Raw genomic sequence first — 17,474 nt, 5'->3', positions numbered from 1 at the left:
CTACTGGATCGTAGTGATGCTTCAAGCCACCCGGGGATGTCTAATGAGTGACTGTTTACTGCAAGGGGACACAAAACGAGTGGGCCAGAGAGCGTCTTTCAGTCATGGGCTTCCACCGCTTTTTTCTCATAAAATGAAGAGCCCTGATGTAATTCACTGTAACAACACTGCCTCAACACACACGAGGGAGTGGGGGGGGGACACAGAAGGTGCATAGGAGGAAGGAAGTGAGACAAATGGAGCAGGGAGAAGGAGAAAGAGGGGGCTAAAAGGTGAGGAAATGATGGAGAAATGTATAGGCATCAGCATAATTTCACACATCAGTGGGAATGAGGCCAATGCGGTACGAGTTATAAATAGCTCTCCTGTGGTTATAATAAGTAGCGAGGAGTGTGTTTCCATAGAGCTATGATGGAGGCTGTGGAAGTAGAGTGCACTGTTTACCTTCCTCTTTGTCTCTGACATGCAGCACATGTAGGCCCCGAGAACGAAGATTTAGAACAAGATGTTATCCTACTCATTGGACCTTTCTGTGGCCCTTTACCGCAGAGAGAACCGTCCACATGCATCCCATGATAATGCAGCACTTTAAGCTCCAGCTCGTGGTGGCGGTGGGCCTGCCAGGAACAGCAGGAGCGGCCCACACCTTCTCCGGAAGAGAAGAGTATACCGCTGGGTCATGGCGCCATCGTGTGGCAGCACAGAGTGGAGAGGAGACATTTTAATGTGAGGTGCACAGATTGACATAATATGCTTTCCATTATTGGTTAATGTTATCATTTTAGCAAAAATATTTGATCCACAAATATTGATACCGCTACGTTTCTCCAGTATTTATTGGTTCTCTTAATGACATTGAATTATACAAAAAAAAATATTGAATGTTGCAAAAGTACATTTCTACACACCTTAATTTCTGATTGTTTTTTATTTCTCTTTCTTTTTCTTACTGTTTTCTTTCTATAATGCTCTCAGTTTGAATTCATTTAATGAACACTGATGTGATGAGCCTTTTTCTGATCTCTTTGAAAAAACCGTTCAATAAAGTTGGTCTGGTAAAGTTAAATCTTTATATGTATATATAAGAATTGACATAGATATGACATGGAAATATATATATATATATATATATCATTCAGATTGGATCAAATAAAAATACTTTAATAGAAAAAATTGAATTTTTTTTAAATTCTGACAGATTTTATTATATTATTAGCTAGAATCTGACAGCTAGTATAAAAACGATCAGAGATTCTATATATTCTTAAGAAGACTTTTAACTACTTTAAGCCACTACAGATCAAACAAGACTTTTTAAATCTTTCACTAAACTTATACACACTGAGAACAGGAAGACATGAAGACTCAAGTAATATTTAATAAGGCTCATGGAGCTGTTACCCAAGTCTTTACGCCTCGAACACTCACTACATTTACAGGGCTGCACATGGGTTCCCCAACCCAAAAATATGACTTAAAAACATTGAAAAAGATATCCATGAAATACCCTCTTGTGTAGATGCTGCACTCGGTTGATGTGTGTGTGTGTTTGTTTGGGAGCCCCTGGGTTAAAGGTGCTGTCATCGGATCTGATGGAGGGAGGGAGGAGGAGGAAGAGGAGGAGGGGGGTAGAGGAGTGGACAGACACTGGTAGCGGAGGGGGAGGCGTTTGGATCGGCGAAGACGGGGAGTGAACCAGCAGAGAGGGTGAGAAAGCAGCGGATCTGGCCCTTTAAATCACAAATACAGCGCTTTCGGAGGTGAGTTTGGAGATATTCGGGTATTTTTCTCCTTGTGTTTAAGAAATGTAACGCGTCTGTGTGCCTCTGCGACCCCTGCTTCTCGTCACCGAGGGCGGCTGCAGCGGAGAGGGGCTTCATCAGTGTCACGAATCCGGTTTCCCCCAGCTCTTTGCCGGCAGAGAGGGAGGGGAGGACTGGGGACAGGGTCAGTGGAAGATTTCCGACGGCTCGGCTGGACACTGAGGACCCAGAAGCCACTGTGTCCAACAAACCTCTGGATTGTACATGCTCAAAAAGGCCGTGTGCTGATCAATTAGCATAATAGCGGAACATAAAGTCATGCGCTCCATTCTCGTTGGATGAGTTCACATTAGCCACCGGAGCCTGCCTCCCTCTGAACATGTCACCACCCTGCTCCCACGGATAACAACCGGGGCCTATTTGCAGACCTGAAGCTAGTCTGGTATTCACTTGGGAAAATATCTAGCTTTGATATGTGCACAAGGTCTGAGTGTGCTTGCGCGCACTGTGCGTATGCGTGTGTATGTGAGTGTGGATAGCCATGGGAGAGAGAGGACATGCTGTTCTCTCCATCAAAATGCCCGCATTGTGTTTTCACACGGTAGAGCAGAAAGCAGGGCCTATAGCGGAGGACATGGTTCCGTACTGCGGCCCGATCACTGCTGTGATCAATAAGGATTAATGCATATTTGCGCGTCTTCAGAGCGGCTGCATGGGCTCCTGATCGGGGCCTGTCCAGTTCTGGTGATGCTTTGTGTCCAGGCCTTGACAAATAAACTGTTTACTGTATAGCCTATATGTTTGTCATCGGCTTTACATTGAAAACCAAATACATTTGAGGGCGTATGAGAGGAGAGATTTACAGTGGGGCAGAAACTTCTATTTGTGCTGGTTGTAGGTGGAGGCTATGCTTCCTTCGCCATAGCAGAACGTTTGAGAAATCAACAGGCTAAATAAAACAAGGCACTCAAAAAGACTTAGGCAAAGCCTCGTTCTCACTTGTAGCCCCCTGTGCCTCTGAGTTTGCTTTTATTGTTGATGCAAGTCAACAAATACTTTGACATGTCCACCGTGTTGTAAGAAAACGTGTTTGGCTTTTGAAGAATCAGGTGAGGGTTTGACAACAACAACTATCCTCAAATAAGCTTGTAGTTTTCATTTGTTAGTGTTCATTTCTGGTCGTTTTCTCAGGCTGTTGTCTGTGGACGTTATTTTATTGCACAAGTGTTATTGTACAGTTCAGGACCTCAGGGTTAGAATCTTGAGTTGAGTTTGAGCATGTGGTTGGGACTGTTTACTCATTTTAGGGTAGTTTCCAGGGTTGGGTGATAACCCCCTACTGACTGTTCGTTAATAAAAAAGTATTCCAATATGAAACTTTCTATGGGCGCTAAGTGTCGCTATTAAAGCATCCTATTAAGGGAGCGTATATAGTGCAATGATTTATGAGAGAAATGCAGCATCAATTGGTTTTATCTAAATACATGTTTCGTCGGGCATGTTTACGTTTCCAGAAAGTGATATCTTGACACTCCGCTTGCATACTAAAATCAATACTTTGACATTATCGACAGCTTTATCTCCCGGGGATTATGGGGGTCAATTCAATGCTGCCAAAAACAAGTCTGCATGTGTGTGAGAAATTACAAAAAGCGAATACAACCTACAGAAAGAAAACGGGGTTTAAGGGTCTAAGATGTGGGCTCAGGGTGAAGAGGATTGAACTTATAGCGTCAGGTTTGGATGTAATAGAAATGCAATTATACAAATGCATGTGCGCACACACAAACGCACACACGCACGCGCGCGCACACACACACACACACACACACACACACACACACACACACACACACACACACACACACACACACACACACACACACACACACACACACACACACACACACACAGCTCTAATTACAGACATGACTCTCTGAGCTGCTCCACAGTAGGAGTAATTAAAGCAGGACTCTCCTCCCTGGAGAGGGCGGCAGACAGAGAGAGACAGTCGTAACACTCGATGCTATGCACTGAGGGAAACTTACGCCGTGCTAAGTGAAAGAAAGAAGCAGGAGGTTTATGAAGGTTTTTTGTTTGTAATAACTCTATGACAGCACAGGTATAAATGGACTTCCTTTTTGGATGGGAAATGCAGGGCTGTCCTATCTGATGGATTAAAATGGTGTCACTGGTTTTGGTGACAGATGGCGCGATGTGAATGATAAGAAGATGATGATGACAGTTTGGCATTCAAGCAAGTTCCAATCTCGTTATATAAAATCAATTATGAAAACTTGAACTACAATTTTATTTGTCCCGCTGAAAAGCACATTTCTGAGTTCACATTCAAGTTTTTAGATTAAAATTCAGTATTAATTTCAACTACTATGGTGTAAGAATGACTGTTTTAAGGCAGATTTCACAGTTTTAAGGCAGATTTCACAGATGTCACAGTTTTAAGGCAGATTTCACAGTTTTCACAGTTTTAAGGCAGATTTCACAGTTTTCACGCAGTTTTAAGGCAGATTTCGCAGTTTTAAGGCAGATTTCACAGTTTTAAGGCAGATTTCACAGTTTTCACGCAGTTTTAAGGCATATTTCACAGTTTTAAGGCAGATTTCACTGTTTTAAGGCAGATTTCGCAGTTTTAAGGCAGATTTCACTGTTTTAAGGCAGATTTCGCAGTTTTAAGGCAGATTTCACTGTTTTAAGGCAGATTTCGCAGTTTTAAGGCAGATTTTACAGTTTTAAGGCAGATTTCACAGTTTTAAGTAGATTTCACTCTCAACAGCAACTATCTTAAATCCAGATGGGATCGGTGTCATGAATCATTTTTAAAAAGCCCAGTTGTACAAAACTGCAAATGGACAAGACTAACGTTTTCTGTAACCTCACTGGAAAACCACTCATCTCACGCCTCTTGTGTCTTTCCTTGTTTACAGGGACAAGCCAATGTGAGCTCACCTGCAGTCCAGCTCCGGCGTTTTGACTTGGCATTGAATTGTTTTCTTGTCATTCCTGCGCCGCTAACATCTCCATCCAGTCACCTTTTCACGAGAGTCCTGTCTGCCACCACCAGCCAGGTAACACTCTATTGTCTCTGTTAAGCCAACGATTATTTATCATGAATACTTAACATACATCTAAACATAATGTAAAGAAAGTATTCAAGTTATTTTTTGAAAATAGTTCAGTTAAGTTATACTGTGTATATCATCTCCATAAAGTGTTTATTGATCACTTATTAATAATGCTGTACTATCATTCATTCACCTCACGGTGGTGCTATAGCTTCGTCAACTGAGGCCATACGACCCCATAAATACAGCTATTACAAATCAGCAGAGGGGGGAGAAGTACTCGAGTAAAAGTAGAAGTACTCAGATATTGTACTTGAGTAAAAGTAGAAGTACTCAGATCTTGTACTTGAGAAAAAGTAGAAGTAGTCAGATCTTGTACTTGATTAAAAGTAGAAGTACTCAGATCTTGTACTTGAGTAAAAGTAGAAGTACTCAGATCTTGTACTTGAGTAAAAGTAGAAGTACTCAGATCTTGTACTTGAGTAAAAGGAGAAGTACTCAGATATTGTACTTGAGTAGAAGTAGTCAGATCTTGTACTTGAGTAAAAGTAGAAGTACTCAGATCTTGTACTTGAGTAAAAGTAGAAGTACTCAGATCTTGTACTTGAGTAAAAGTAGAAGTACTCAGATCTTGTACTTGAGTAAATAGAAGTACTCAGATCTTGTACTTGAGTAAAAGTAGAAGTACTCAGATCTTGTACTTGAGAAAAAGTAGAAGTACTCAGATCTTGTACTTGAGTAAAAGTAGAAGTACTCAGATCTTGTACTTGAGTAAAAGTAGAAGTACTCAGATCTTGTACTTGAGTAAAAGTAGAAGTACTCAGATCTTGTACTTGAGTAAAAGGAGAAGTACTCAGATATTGTACTTGAGTAAAAGTAGAAGTAGTCAGATCTTGTTCTTGAGTAAAAGTAGAAGTACTCAGATCTTGTACTTGAGTAAAAGTAGAAGTACTCAGATCTTGTACTTGAGTAAAAGTAGAAGTACTCAGATCTTGTACTTGAGTAAAAGGAGAAGTACTCAGATATTGTACTTGAGTAAAAGTAGAAGTAGTCAGATCTTGTTCTTGAGTAAAAGTAGAAGTACTCAGATCTTGTGTAGGAATACTCTATTACAGTAAAAGTCCTGCAATCAAAATGTTACTCAAGTAAAAGTACTAAAGTATTATCATCAAAATATAGTGAAAGTAGCGACAGTAAAAGTAGTGATTGTGCAGATTGGTCCATTTCAGAATAATATATATGATATGTTTTATAATGATTGATAAGTAAACCCAGGATTAAATGTAATAATTTCATCGTTGACTCGTAAACACATTTCACACCCCTTCCTTTCCTAGCCGGGTCATTCTACAGAAAAGGTGGAAGTGCTGTCACTTACTTTTGCAGACACCAAAATACATGACGTTGACCTAATACTCACATTCATTATATATGTTGAATAAATAGAGATTGTCTTTGCAATGGTACTAAATAAAAAATAAATAAAAAATGGTTTATACGTAAATTGCAATTTATTTAAAATGCCAAGTTCAAGGAACTGCCTTGTCACTTTGATCACATGGAGGTGGAGCCTATAGTTTTCATTTAAAAGATTTTATTTCAATAAATAAATCGAATTTATATTTACATAACATTACAAGCATTAAATATAACACTGAAATGGTAAAACAAAACACGCAAATAATTATTAATAATATCAAATAAATGTCAGTCACCCAAAATGACGTCATTGGTGTTACTGCTACACAAAACGCTTTTATTTTGAAATAATGTACTGTCTCTGAAGTGCCTCCTGTAACAAGAGATCATTTGAGGCAGTGCAGTGGACAAAGACATAAGGCAGATACTTCTTACTTTGTTTGTTAAAGGTGTCATTTTATCTTCACATGTTTCATGCGTCTTTCAAGTCTGTCATAGTGTTACTCATGGCATAGCCCTAGGGGTGAACATTTGAATGGGAAAATGTATTTTATTAAAGAGTTAAACGATTTTGATATTGACTGAAGCCACATCCGGGCTGCAGTCGGATAGTTTAAAAATCAGCTCCTAAATTCTAACCCTATCGTCTATTCCTTGACCTCTGAGTGAAACGTCACGGGGTTAAGGGATAGTGGATAGGAGAATTCAAAAGGATTTAGGAGAAGAGACTGCGGTGCTTTAGAGAATCCGACTGCACTTTCACTATCCGACGTGTTTATGATGCGCCAGCGGACGTCATTGTGTGCGTCTGCTGCTGTGGGGAAACTATGGAAACCACAGTTTTCTATACAGCGGACTACAACATGGATGTTTGATAAGAACGAGGGACTACTGTAAACTCATCTAGAGACTCTGCACCGTGCTCTGATGCTGCTGCTTTGCTTTATGAACGTGGACAACAGAGAAACATATTCTTCATGACCAAAGTTGGAATTGAAATAAAAAAGGAAAGTGAAACTTATGCTCGTCACCCTCTCCCTCCGGTCCACATTAATACAAATTATCCCAATACGTATGATTGTATGAACTAAATATCTTAAAATCAATACAGATGTATTTATTATAAACATTAGTCCTTAACATCTATCACTGTGTATATCACCATTCAAACATCTTTTAAAAGTTGAACAAACCCCACACAGCTCAGTAAAGACTGTGAAATGTTGACTTTATTTGATAATTTCAGTGAAAACTAACGTTCATATTTCTCTTTTTGATTATAATACTGATGAACGTTCAAAACAAAGCACTTTGGCAACTTACCACCTATGTTTTAAAATGCTTAATAAGCACCGTAACTTTCATGATATCATTTCTCCGTCATAATCGGTTGTTTCCGTGAACGGCCGACTGTTGAGGGACACAAATGCTGCGGCTGCAAGGCATTGTGGGGCAGCATTTTCGCTTCTCCTGTCGGTTAGGGAGGTCCAGTGGTTCCTAAACTAAAGGAGGTTATAAAGGAAGTTTGAAACCTCCTTTCCTTTCATTCTCATCATTCTAGAGAATTCGAACGGCACTTATCATGGCTGCCACTGAGGGACTTCCGGGTCATTTCACTCCTTTAGGAAGGTTCCTAAGCTAAATGGACTATTCGACTTCAGCCTTGGTCTGACACATGGCAGCCATTTTGTTAAAATGGTAGTGTTTTCTCCAAATTGTCACTGGTGGTGTTACTCTTCTTCCTGGTAACACGTAACACCAGTGACATTCCTATACAAATAAGCTTTGTATAAAGTATAAAAATAATAAAATAAAAATACTTTAAGCTCTACTTGTTGTGGATTCATCAACTTAAGAGTTAGTTATTGCTATTTAACAGGTTTTAGATTTTTTTAGAAGGAATATATTTCAGCAGGTTTGTATCACCCAGATTCCACCTTTTCTGTAGAATGACCCAGCCCTGAATATATTCCACGGTGCTCGAAGCAGTAACAGCATGTATAAACTACAAAAGTATCATTAACAAAGGTAACAAAACTCAAATAAATAATTATGCAGCGACCCTTAAAGGTATAATCTCATTACTTTTGGAGCTTGCACCAATGCATTAACATGTATGCTGCAATGTAATGTGGTACAGCATTGTTATCTATGTACTGTGGTTTAATGTTTTGCATAATAGGTGACCTTTACGTTTAGTCGAATGTATTTCCCTCTGAAAAGAAGTCAAACGTGGCACATCATGAAATAACTTTAGATACAGTTTGAGGGTAAATTAACGTATCAACAATCAATAAGTTGACCAACTGCAACAACGTTATGTAATTAAATACAGCATATATGTACACACAATATATTTGCTTTAATGTAAAGGTGCATTTCCAAACCAGAAGTAATTTGACTTCTATGTCAGATCGTCCGAGGGAAACAGAAGACACAACGTATTGAAAGCACGCCGGTTCAAACGTGCACATTGCTCCAAACTCATCTGCATTATTTCTCTCTCTCTCTCTCTCTCTCTCTGTTTCTTATTCAGTTTTCTCCTGTGTTGGTGTATTCTGATGGATCAGTATGTCTACCACTAATAATATCGCCCAGGCCAGGAAACTGGTGGAACAGCTGAGAATCGAGGCAGGGATCGAACGCATTAAGGTAGGAGGAGATATATGTGATCATTCATCTGATTGTTTTCTCCTTACTATTTCTTCTCCTCTCCAAATCAAATCAAAGTTTATTTATACAGCCCAATGTCACAAGAAACGTTTGTCTCAGCGAGGTTTTCAGATTAACAACATAGATTCAAGTTTTAACAGATAAATACTATTACAAGAAAATAATAAAGATAGAACGCGACATATAAGCGGTCTTCAACCTTCCTAAATTCTCCCACACCACGCCGCTCCTCCGCTCCCTCCACTGGCTTCCGGTAACTGCTAGAATCCACTTCAAGACACTGCGTACCATGCTGCGAATGGATCTGGCCCTTCCTACATCCAGGACATGGTTAAACCGTACACCCCAGCACGTGCACTCCGCTCTGCATCAGCCAAACGACTCGCTGCACCCTCGCTGCGAAGGGGACCCAAGTTCCCATCAGCAGAAACACGTGGGTTTGCTATCCTGGCTCCAAGATGGTGGAATGAGCTCCCCATTGACATCAGGACAGCAGAAAGCTTACACACCTTCCGGCGCAGACTGAAAACTCATCTCTTTCGACTCCACCTCGAGCGATAGAATTATTAACAAAGCACGTATATACTAATAAAGGACTGGTTTATCTATAGCCAGTTGAGTAGCACTTGAAATTGTTTGGCTCTATGAAACCTGATGTACTTATATGATTCTGTTTTCTTCAAGGTTGTGTCTTCCTGGTCGAACGCACTTATTGTAAGTCGCTTTGGATAAAAGCGTCAGCTAAATGCAATGTAATAATGTAATGTAAGTCAAATAGATAAAATAAAACAAAAGGAGAGTGAAACCACAATACAACAATAGAGTAAATGCCATAAAATGTAGGGCAAACATTGGGTAAAACTATAGCTTTACTAAAAAGGAAGGTCTTCAACACCACGACAGCCCAGGTGCATTCTTTTTTGTATTGTCCATGTTGCAAGTCTGTGGCCTCAGATTCAAAATTGGCTGAAGACACTTAATATTGAATTTACCTTTAAACCCTTTAATATTTTACTTTTAGATGAAGCCCGCACACAGTTAATAAATACAACTATTCTTCTGGCTAAAATATACATATTTTTAAAACTCAATCAAGGAGTATTTCTTAATGTAAGGTGTTTGAAGAGTAGATTAAAAATACAATCTGTTTTGGAAAAAATTATTGCCACAAAATATAAGGGTGGATATGCTTTCCATGTTGTGTTTTTGGTGGTTTTTGATTGTCAACCTATATTTGTTTGTGAAATGTTGAAGTGATCCTATTGACTGTATCTTTATTTCTTCTGTTTCATCTTTTTATATTTTTGTCTGAGATGGAAATGTCATCTCCTATATGTTATGGTTATGTCTTTAGCCTGTACAAAAAACACTGTCTGCCTCCCTAATTAAAACAGGAAGTTGGTTCCACAGAAAGGAGGAAGCTGAACGCTCCTGATCTAGTTTTTCAGACTCTGGGCACCACTTAAATACCTGCTCCCCTCCCCCCCCCCCTTCTTCTTCTGCAGGTGTCTAAAGCGGCAGCAGACCTGATGAGTTACTGTGAGCAGCACGCTCGTACCGACCCTCTGCTGGTCGGGATTCCCACCTCTGACAACCCTTTCAAGGACAAGAAGCCCTGCATCATCCTATAGCCGCCTTCTGACACACACACACACACACACACACACACACACACACACACACACACACACACACACACACACACACACACACACACACACACACGTATATACACTTGTGCACATACAGGCACATATAAATGCACACATTCAATACTTAAAATGATCCTCCAACTCATGCAAGCACACATTTCAAGCCTACAAAGACACACACACACACACACTCCAAAAATAGCCACTCTGGAAAAGCGCCATACTCCGGAGCCACAGCTAGGGGGCAGGTATCTCGTTCTCTTGGTGGCTGAATATCACTGAGTATGACCCAAGGTGCTTTTGGTTATATTCGGTTAATTAACTACAAGTGTCAGCTTAACTTTGAAAGGGATTTGGACATTATTTATCAGTAAGAAAACCGGATTTCTTTCCTTCTTTTGTCAAAAAATGAAGGGGTTGTTTAAAGAATGGACTGCAGTGCCATAGGCGAGGAGTGGGAGGATGCATGTTGGCAACAGAAACGACCGGTTGGCGCTCCCAAACAGGCCTGAGAGCTTTGCCTACAAACCTATTGTGCTAAATCATGGCGGGTAATTTCGGAGCAAGTGGCTGAAGCCTTTGCCTTTTTCAAACTAGCATGTTCCCATCCAACAGACCTCTGCCTGTGGCCGTCTGCAGCCTTTGGCAAAGCCTCCAGCTGTGCCAACCTGTGCAGAAAGTCGTCCCTCGGTGCTGATCTGATGTCACCGTTTTCACTGCGGTTCAATATGGCGGCTGATGGTTGAGATCAAAGTCTAGCGTGACATCAGATCTGCAGCAGAACACAAGTTAACTGCTCTCCAAACACTCAAGCTATTAACCCCGGACGCTTACTGCAATTTTCTTAAGAAAGACTTGTTTGTGAACTACATGTATGTTGCGATATTTTGTTGAAGCATTATTTAACAGATAAATATGATAGTTTATTTTAATTATTGGTTTGCTTTGACATAGGTTTTGCCCCTGGCTGGTCACGTTTCTCTTCCTGTTTGAGGCTAGATGCTACTATGAATCAGACAACAGGAGATTGTCAGCCAGGGGTATCACCGATAAGCAGATAACAGAAGTATCTTAATCTAGCCGCCCTGTGCTTTACCCCGAGGTCGCACACTGACCACACCTTCACAGTCAGCGAGGACTGCATGGCTGGAAGGGAAAACCCAAACGGAAAAAGTAAAAGTGATGCTGTCTTAAAACATATATATTAACCTTTCCCTTTCCTGCCTTCTTCACTTATGTTTGTGTGTTTGAATTGGCAGTTTTTATAATGTTAATGGATGGAAAAGAACAGATATAATGCATTAGATAGTGAAAAGATAAAGGTGTTTGCTTTGTTTGCATCTACAGTAGAGGAAGAGGGAACCACAGTACATCAAAACAACCTGGCTACACCAGTCTGAGAGTTTGGGGTCAGAGGCTGGGTCGGTGACAGTCGATACACGGTTTCCTCTGTCCTCCTCTCCTCCACAATGCTCCTCTCTCTGACAAACCAAACGTGATTGTAAAAGCTGAAGTTGAAGTGAAAGAAAAAATGAAGTAAAGAGAAACAAACTAACTGTATAAACTTTATTTCAGACATGTGCAGAAGTGATACATTGAAGAGTAGCTGTTATGGGTTTGTTTGTGAGTTTCTTCTTTCTATGGAGTCCATGGAGCCTGGTGAGTTGAGTAGTTCCCTGTACAGTGGTTTGTAAGATACACAATCTAGACACAGAACCTCCCACTCTGGATGTTGCATTTTTTTTAGTACTACTTTTTTTGTTCGGTCAGTCACATATCTGTCTTCATTTCTTCTTCTTTTTCTCATTCAGGATTTAGAGGCTTGGGATAGAGGATTGTTTAAACCAGTGATTCTCAAACTTTTTTCAATAATGTTCCCCCTTTGAAAAAAAATGCCTAAAGAGGTACAGTACAGTGATGCACCAGCAGTGTCTGATTCATTAAAACAACAACATTGTGACTGAGAAACACTTAAATGCTACAATTCAAAAGTTTACAATCCATCACTAAATTCATGGCAAACCAATTTTAACATCATGCAATAACACTAAGACGACATTAGTGCAGTGAACTGATCTTTTTAATAAGTTGTACAATGTAGTGAAACATGGGCTTGTGCTTCACTGAGGACCTTTGTCATTCTGACAGGGAGGCTAACTGCAGTTATTACACTTCGTGTTTTGAAATATGTGTAACTGTTAATATAAAACCCACACTGCTCAAACTTCGTTACTTTTCCTAAAATTGGTATATTTATCTTACCTTTTTTTTCATTAACATAAAATAAATCTCACGTACCCCCTGCAGTACTCCAACGTACCCCTAGGGGTCCGCGTACCCCCATTTGAGAACCACTGGTTTAAACCATAGATACAAAAACAAAACATCTGATAGAAACAAAACAACTGTTAGGTTTATCATCGTGTCCTGAACCAACATCTGATCTCTTTACCGTGGCAACAACCAACCTCCTTTAACACCGGAGCAGCAACGCTGTTCTCAAGTGTTGGTTATGGTCGGCAAAAGGCATTTTGGACAACACACACTCACACACACGTTGTTGTTTTCGGTTTGATTGCCCGAAGTCAAAGCTTAAAGGAGCACGAAATGACACGTGCTGCAATCATATTTACATTGGAGCATTTAGCCGAGGCTTTTGTCAGCTGTAACGTACAAGACTTACGACTGCTGATGAATCTCAGGGGAGTTGAATCGACTGCTTTTTTCTGTTAGGCTATTTGATCACGAGCCTCCTGCTGAGTTTTTATTAGAAGCGGTGCGAACTGTTGAGCAGTGTGCACAGAGACAAAGCAGGCAGGCGCACCTTTTAGGCATGTTTGCGACGGAATTAAATTATGTTGAGGTACCCTTGACAAATCTTTGAATGTGTCTTTAAAGGAATAGCATGTATCTGCATTTCAGTGTGTGTTATTGAGAGACACACAGTGTGTAAGAAGGCACAGTATCTCCACATAATGGTGTTACTGTCGCTCAGCCCTCCAATGGCAGGTCAGGATGAGTCTGACCTGAGCAGAGGACACGTTGTGCAACATGTACAGCAGGGGTGTCAAACTCAATTTCATCACGGGCCACATTCGCTTTATGGTTGCACTCAAAGGGCCGGTTGTAACTTTAAGACTATATAAAAATACATACATACTTAATATATATATAAACTAATGTATTATATTACATTATTGCCTCTGCATTGAATTATTATCGGATAGTAATAATTTCATATTTAACTACGTCTGAAAGCAGAAGTCTAGAGCAAATAATTGCAAGTCTCTTCAGTGAGAATGTCACAAAATGATTTTAAAAGACATTTTGAAAAAAAAGTCAATTCTGAGAAAAAAATGCATATTTAGAAGAAAAAAAATTCAAATTTCAGATGCATTGTGGGACATGTAGTTTATGGGCAACGTGCTTCTGTAAATCGCCATGTAACCGTATTACAAACATATTATATTCTTTGCAAGCTCTTATGGGGCCACATGAAATGAAGTCGCGGGCCGGATTTGGCCCCCGGGCCTTGAGTTTGACACCCCTGATGTACGGCCTCCTCTCACTCAGATGCCACTGTGCTCATTTTTAAGAAGAGGAAAGACGGGCCTTGTAGGAATATACAATAATGGGAAGCTATTTTTAATGTGATGACCAATAATGACCAAAAACAACCCTGAAAATCCAAAAATGTGTTCAGCTTGTTTCCCCCGCCCATCAAAGCCATTAAAGCAACCCCAATGTTTCTCTGTTCAGAATAAAGTTAAGCTGGCAGCAAGTTAGCTTAGCTTAAGTGTAAGAGCAAACCCAGGGCATTGAAGCCAATTTGACAAAGTGTTGAAATACAACTTCAGGATTTTGTGTGTGACGCCATTGGATATCCAGAGTTATAACCCTTTCTTTTTTCATTTGAGCAGGGTTTAAAGAAAATAGTGGTACGCTTGCTTTATGGGCATTTAGTGTTGACTTACTGTCTGTCTGGGGATCTTTCTGTCTGATTTCACCGCTGACGTTACATTGGCAGGAATTCTGTCATTGGATTGATATGACCACAAGGACGTCCAAATTGACCAATCAGAATCGAGTATTCAATTAAAGCCGTGTTAAGCTAAGATAACCAGCTTCTGGCTGCCATTCAATTTGAGCAAACAGATAATGAAGTGGTATACATCTTCTCTAAACCTAAATAAATCCGTTAATGGTATTTCCCAAGAGGTTAAACCTTTACATTAGATATGTCCCTTTATCTAGAGTTAATTGTAGAGTTGGTCGAAATATAATAACTATACAAACAGAAACTTGACTGCAGTGACACACAGGAAGTAATGCAGAATAACTCATCTGTGTTCTTCCCCAGAAATATATACTTCAAAATTGGGCAATGAACGTATTTCTTGTCGAGGAAATCAGAGGCAGTTCCCAGTCATTCCTTTGAACAATGCATTTCAAATTACAACTGCACGAGAATCACACAACATGAAACAAGCATGCACACATATCAGCTCACTCACACACACACACACACACACACACACACACACACACACACACACACACACACACACACACACACACACACACACACACACACACACACACACACACACACACACACACACACACACACACACACACACACACACACACACACACACACTGATGTTGTTCTGGATATGTCTGACAGATTCTATTTTTTACCATTATTGTCATTTCAGTCATTCCATGGCTGGTTGAGCTTAAAATCAGAGAGACAGACGACCTAAATGGCTGGTTTGGCTGACGGCTTCTCTGATTGGTTGGTTTGCCTTATAGTGGCGTATATTGTGTTGATGCTGGTCTTGGGGTTGTCAGGTCGACAGAATGAACAGTGTTAAAGTCGAACATGAAGCTTGAGATGGAAATCCCCTGGTGTTGTGACTCAAAGCAGGCGAGAGTTGAGGCTCCTCACCGGCTGACTACGAAATCAAACATGGCTGAATCCGCCCTGAGCCGTTCCCGAGACTCGTCCTTTGTGTTCTGATCTCCTGTGTATGCATACGGTATATGTATCTTTTTGCCTTGATTGATTATGAAGAAAATATATCTATTTTTTGTAACTGTTCTCTGATGTGCCATAACTCATGTTTTCTTGCACACTGTTATATTTTGTGGATATAGCTGTTAAAAAAGATGATATTGAAAAGTAGATAACATTAATAAAAAGATGATATAATAACAAATAGTCTTGTGCAATTTTTGTTTGTAACTTTGCTGACGGCACGCTTGCAGGAGGGCAATGTCAATCAAAGGCTTCAACCCACTGCAACCTGATGCTTTTTTATTTTGATTTATTTGTGTTTTATTTTGTGTCAATGTCAACATTTTGATCAATGATTTGTATTTACTTTCCTCCTAAAGTGCCTCCAACACATTGTACGTGATTGGCTAAGGGGCGGGACATCTCTAAGCGGTTGGCCAATCACAACAGAGCTGGCCAGCTAACCAATCAGAGCAGACTGGGCCCTGGTTTGGAGCTTTTTCAACATTCAACATGTCCCAGTAGAGCCACTTAATACTAACCTGAAAATAAGCAGAGTAGGGCCCCTTTAATACAAAAAATTGCAAGATTACAAATATATTAAAATACATGAGAATAATGCAGATGTGCTGTAGGTTTGTGTTTTAATTAGATAATTGATGCAATCACACATTTTCTTGTACTGAAGGGCATCTTCTCTGCATTTCCCAACAACCAGACAACAATAACCATGATTGTTCAGATATCTTTTAAAAGTTAAACTGTGAATATAATTAAGGGTAAGTTTTGTTAGAGCTTTTGTTTCTATTGTATGTTTACCCAGAAAGCTTCACAGCACCAACAAAAGCTGACCTACATATGTGGTGAAGCTGAATGGGAGACATGGAAGATGGACTGGATTCACTGAGGCTGAGCATGAGAAACATAGATCCTCTCAGGCGGAAACATCCGGGTTATTATGTATTTATTTCAGCAAGGACCATGCATACCAATAAATGAATCTCAGAAAAGAGAAGAGATGAATTATGCCAGATTTGAGCTAATAGCTAATTTCCATCTGCATTCCTCAGGGTCACATGAGGACTTCTGCAGCACTGTTTAAACATTCAAGACAACAAGTGCTTTCACTGTCAATTCATCTGTTTAAACCCTTTTTACCCAAAACAGAAATGTAACAGTGGTGGCAGAATTATTCAGCAGGGCTGCACGCTTAATGATCATTTTAAAGATATTGCTAAATGGACTACAAATTGCATAATATGGCAAAGATATGTGTAAATATGTGAAGTAGAGCTGCAGATGTAATTATACAAACTAAATAAAGAAACATTTTGGCACCTCTAACATTGCAAAACATATCAGTCAAACTAAATGTTAGTCCAGCCCTATTACTTAGTGTTTTTACTTAAAGTAGTCCTTCATTTCAAATTATATTGAAGTTAAAGTATATAAGTATTGGCATCAAATGAACTTAAAATAACTAAGTGAAATACTTATTGTGCGTATTAGCTAATTTCAAAATCACATTTTAGATTTTAGATGCATTAATGCTGCTGGATATCTTTTATATTGCAGTTAATTTATACATTGATATATATTGTGTATAAGCTAATATTCTGCATCTGTAAAGAGTCATTTCCTGCTGGTTCAGTGTCGTAAAAAAAGAGCCAAACAACAAGAAAATATTCAGATATAAGAAACTGTAATAAGAGAATTCTCACTGTTTTCGTTCCTAAAAAGTCTTAATAATTGTCCACTAATTTTAAAGGTCACATATCAATGTTAAACGTGAAGCTTAGAAATACAAACAAACTCTTCCTGCTGTAAAATATCTGATTAAAGAGGAAAAGAAAGTGTCAGAGTA

General features: G+C 39.6%; 1 protein-coding gene across 2 annotated transcripts; it reads left to right on the top strand.

Moving 5' to 3' along the window:
- The first annotated feature begins 1,638 nt into the window (after nucleotides 1-1,638).
- On the top strand, nucleotides 1,639-15,454 carry LOC117450863 (guanine nucleotide-binding protein G(I)/G(S)/G(O) subunit gamma-7). Of its 2 annotated transcripts, none has more exons than XM_034088853.2 (4): nucleotides 1,639-1,760; nucleotides 4,709-4,849; nucleotides 8,802-8,917; nucleotides 10,444-15,454. In XM_034088853.2, exons 3-4 carry the CDS (start codon nucleotides 8,837-8,839, stop codon nucleotides 10,567-10,569), a joined length of 207 nt encoding a protein of 68 aa, XP_033944744.1. In that variant the 5' UTR covers nucleotides 1,639-1,760; nucleotides 4,709-4,849; nucleotides 8,802-8,836; the 3' UTR covers nucleotides 10,570-15,454. The 2 variants fall into 2 exon arrangements, with proteins under 2 accessions (XP_033944744.1, XP_033944745.1); XM_034088854.2 differs by lacking the exon at nucleotides 1,639-1,760 and adding an exon at nucleotides 1,772-2,205.
- The last annotated feature ends 2,020 nt before the right edge of the window (nucleotides 15,455-17,474 follow it).

Source organism: Pseudochaenichthys georgianus, chromosome 8 (genome assembly GCF_902827115.2).
Source record: "Pseudochaenichthys georgianus chromosome 8, fPseGeo1.2, whole genome shotgun sequence".
Classification (NCBI taxonomy): Eukaryota; Metazoa; Chordata; class Actinopteri; order Perciformes; family Channichthyidae; genus Pseudochaenichthys; species Pseudochaenichthys georgianus.
This window is presented reverse-complemented; position numbering and strand designations above follow the sequence as displayed.

Excerpts from the sequence above, each read along its gene's own strand:
- LOC117450863 (XM_034088853.2), top strand. The coding sequence starts at position 8,837 with ATGTCTACCACTAATAATATCGCCCAGGCCAGGAAACTGGTGGAACAG. Across the intron at positions 8,918-10,443 it reads CAGGGATCGAACGCATTAAG|GTGTCTAAAGCGGCAGCAGA; the intron begins GTAGGAGGAGAT and ends CTTCTTCTGCAG.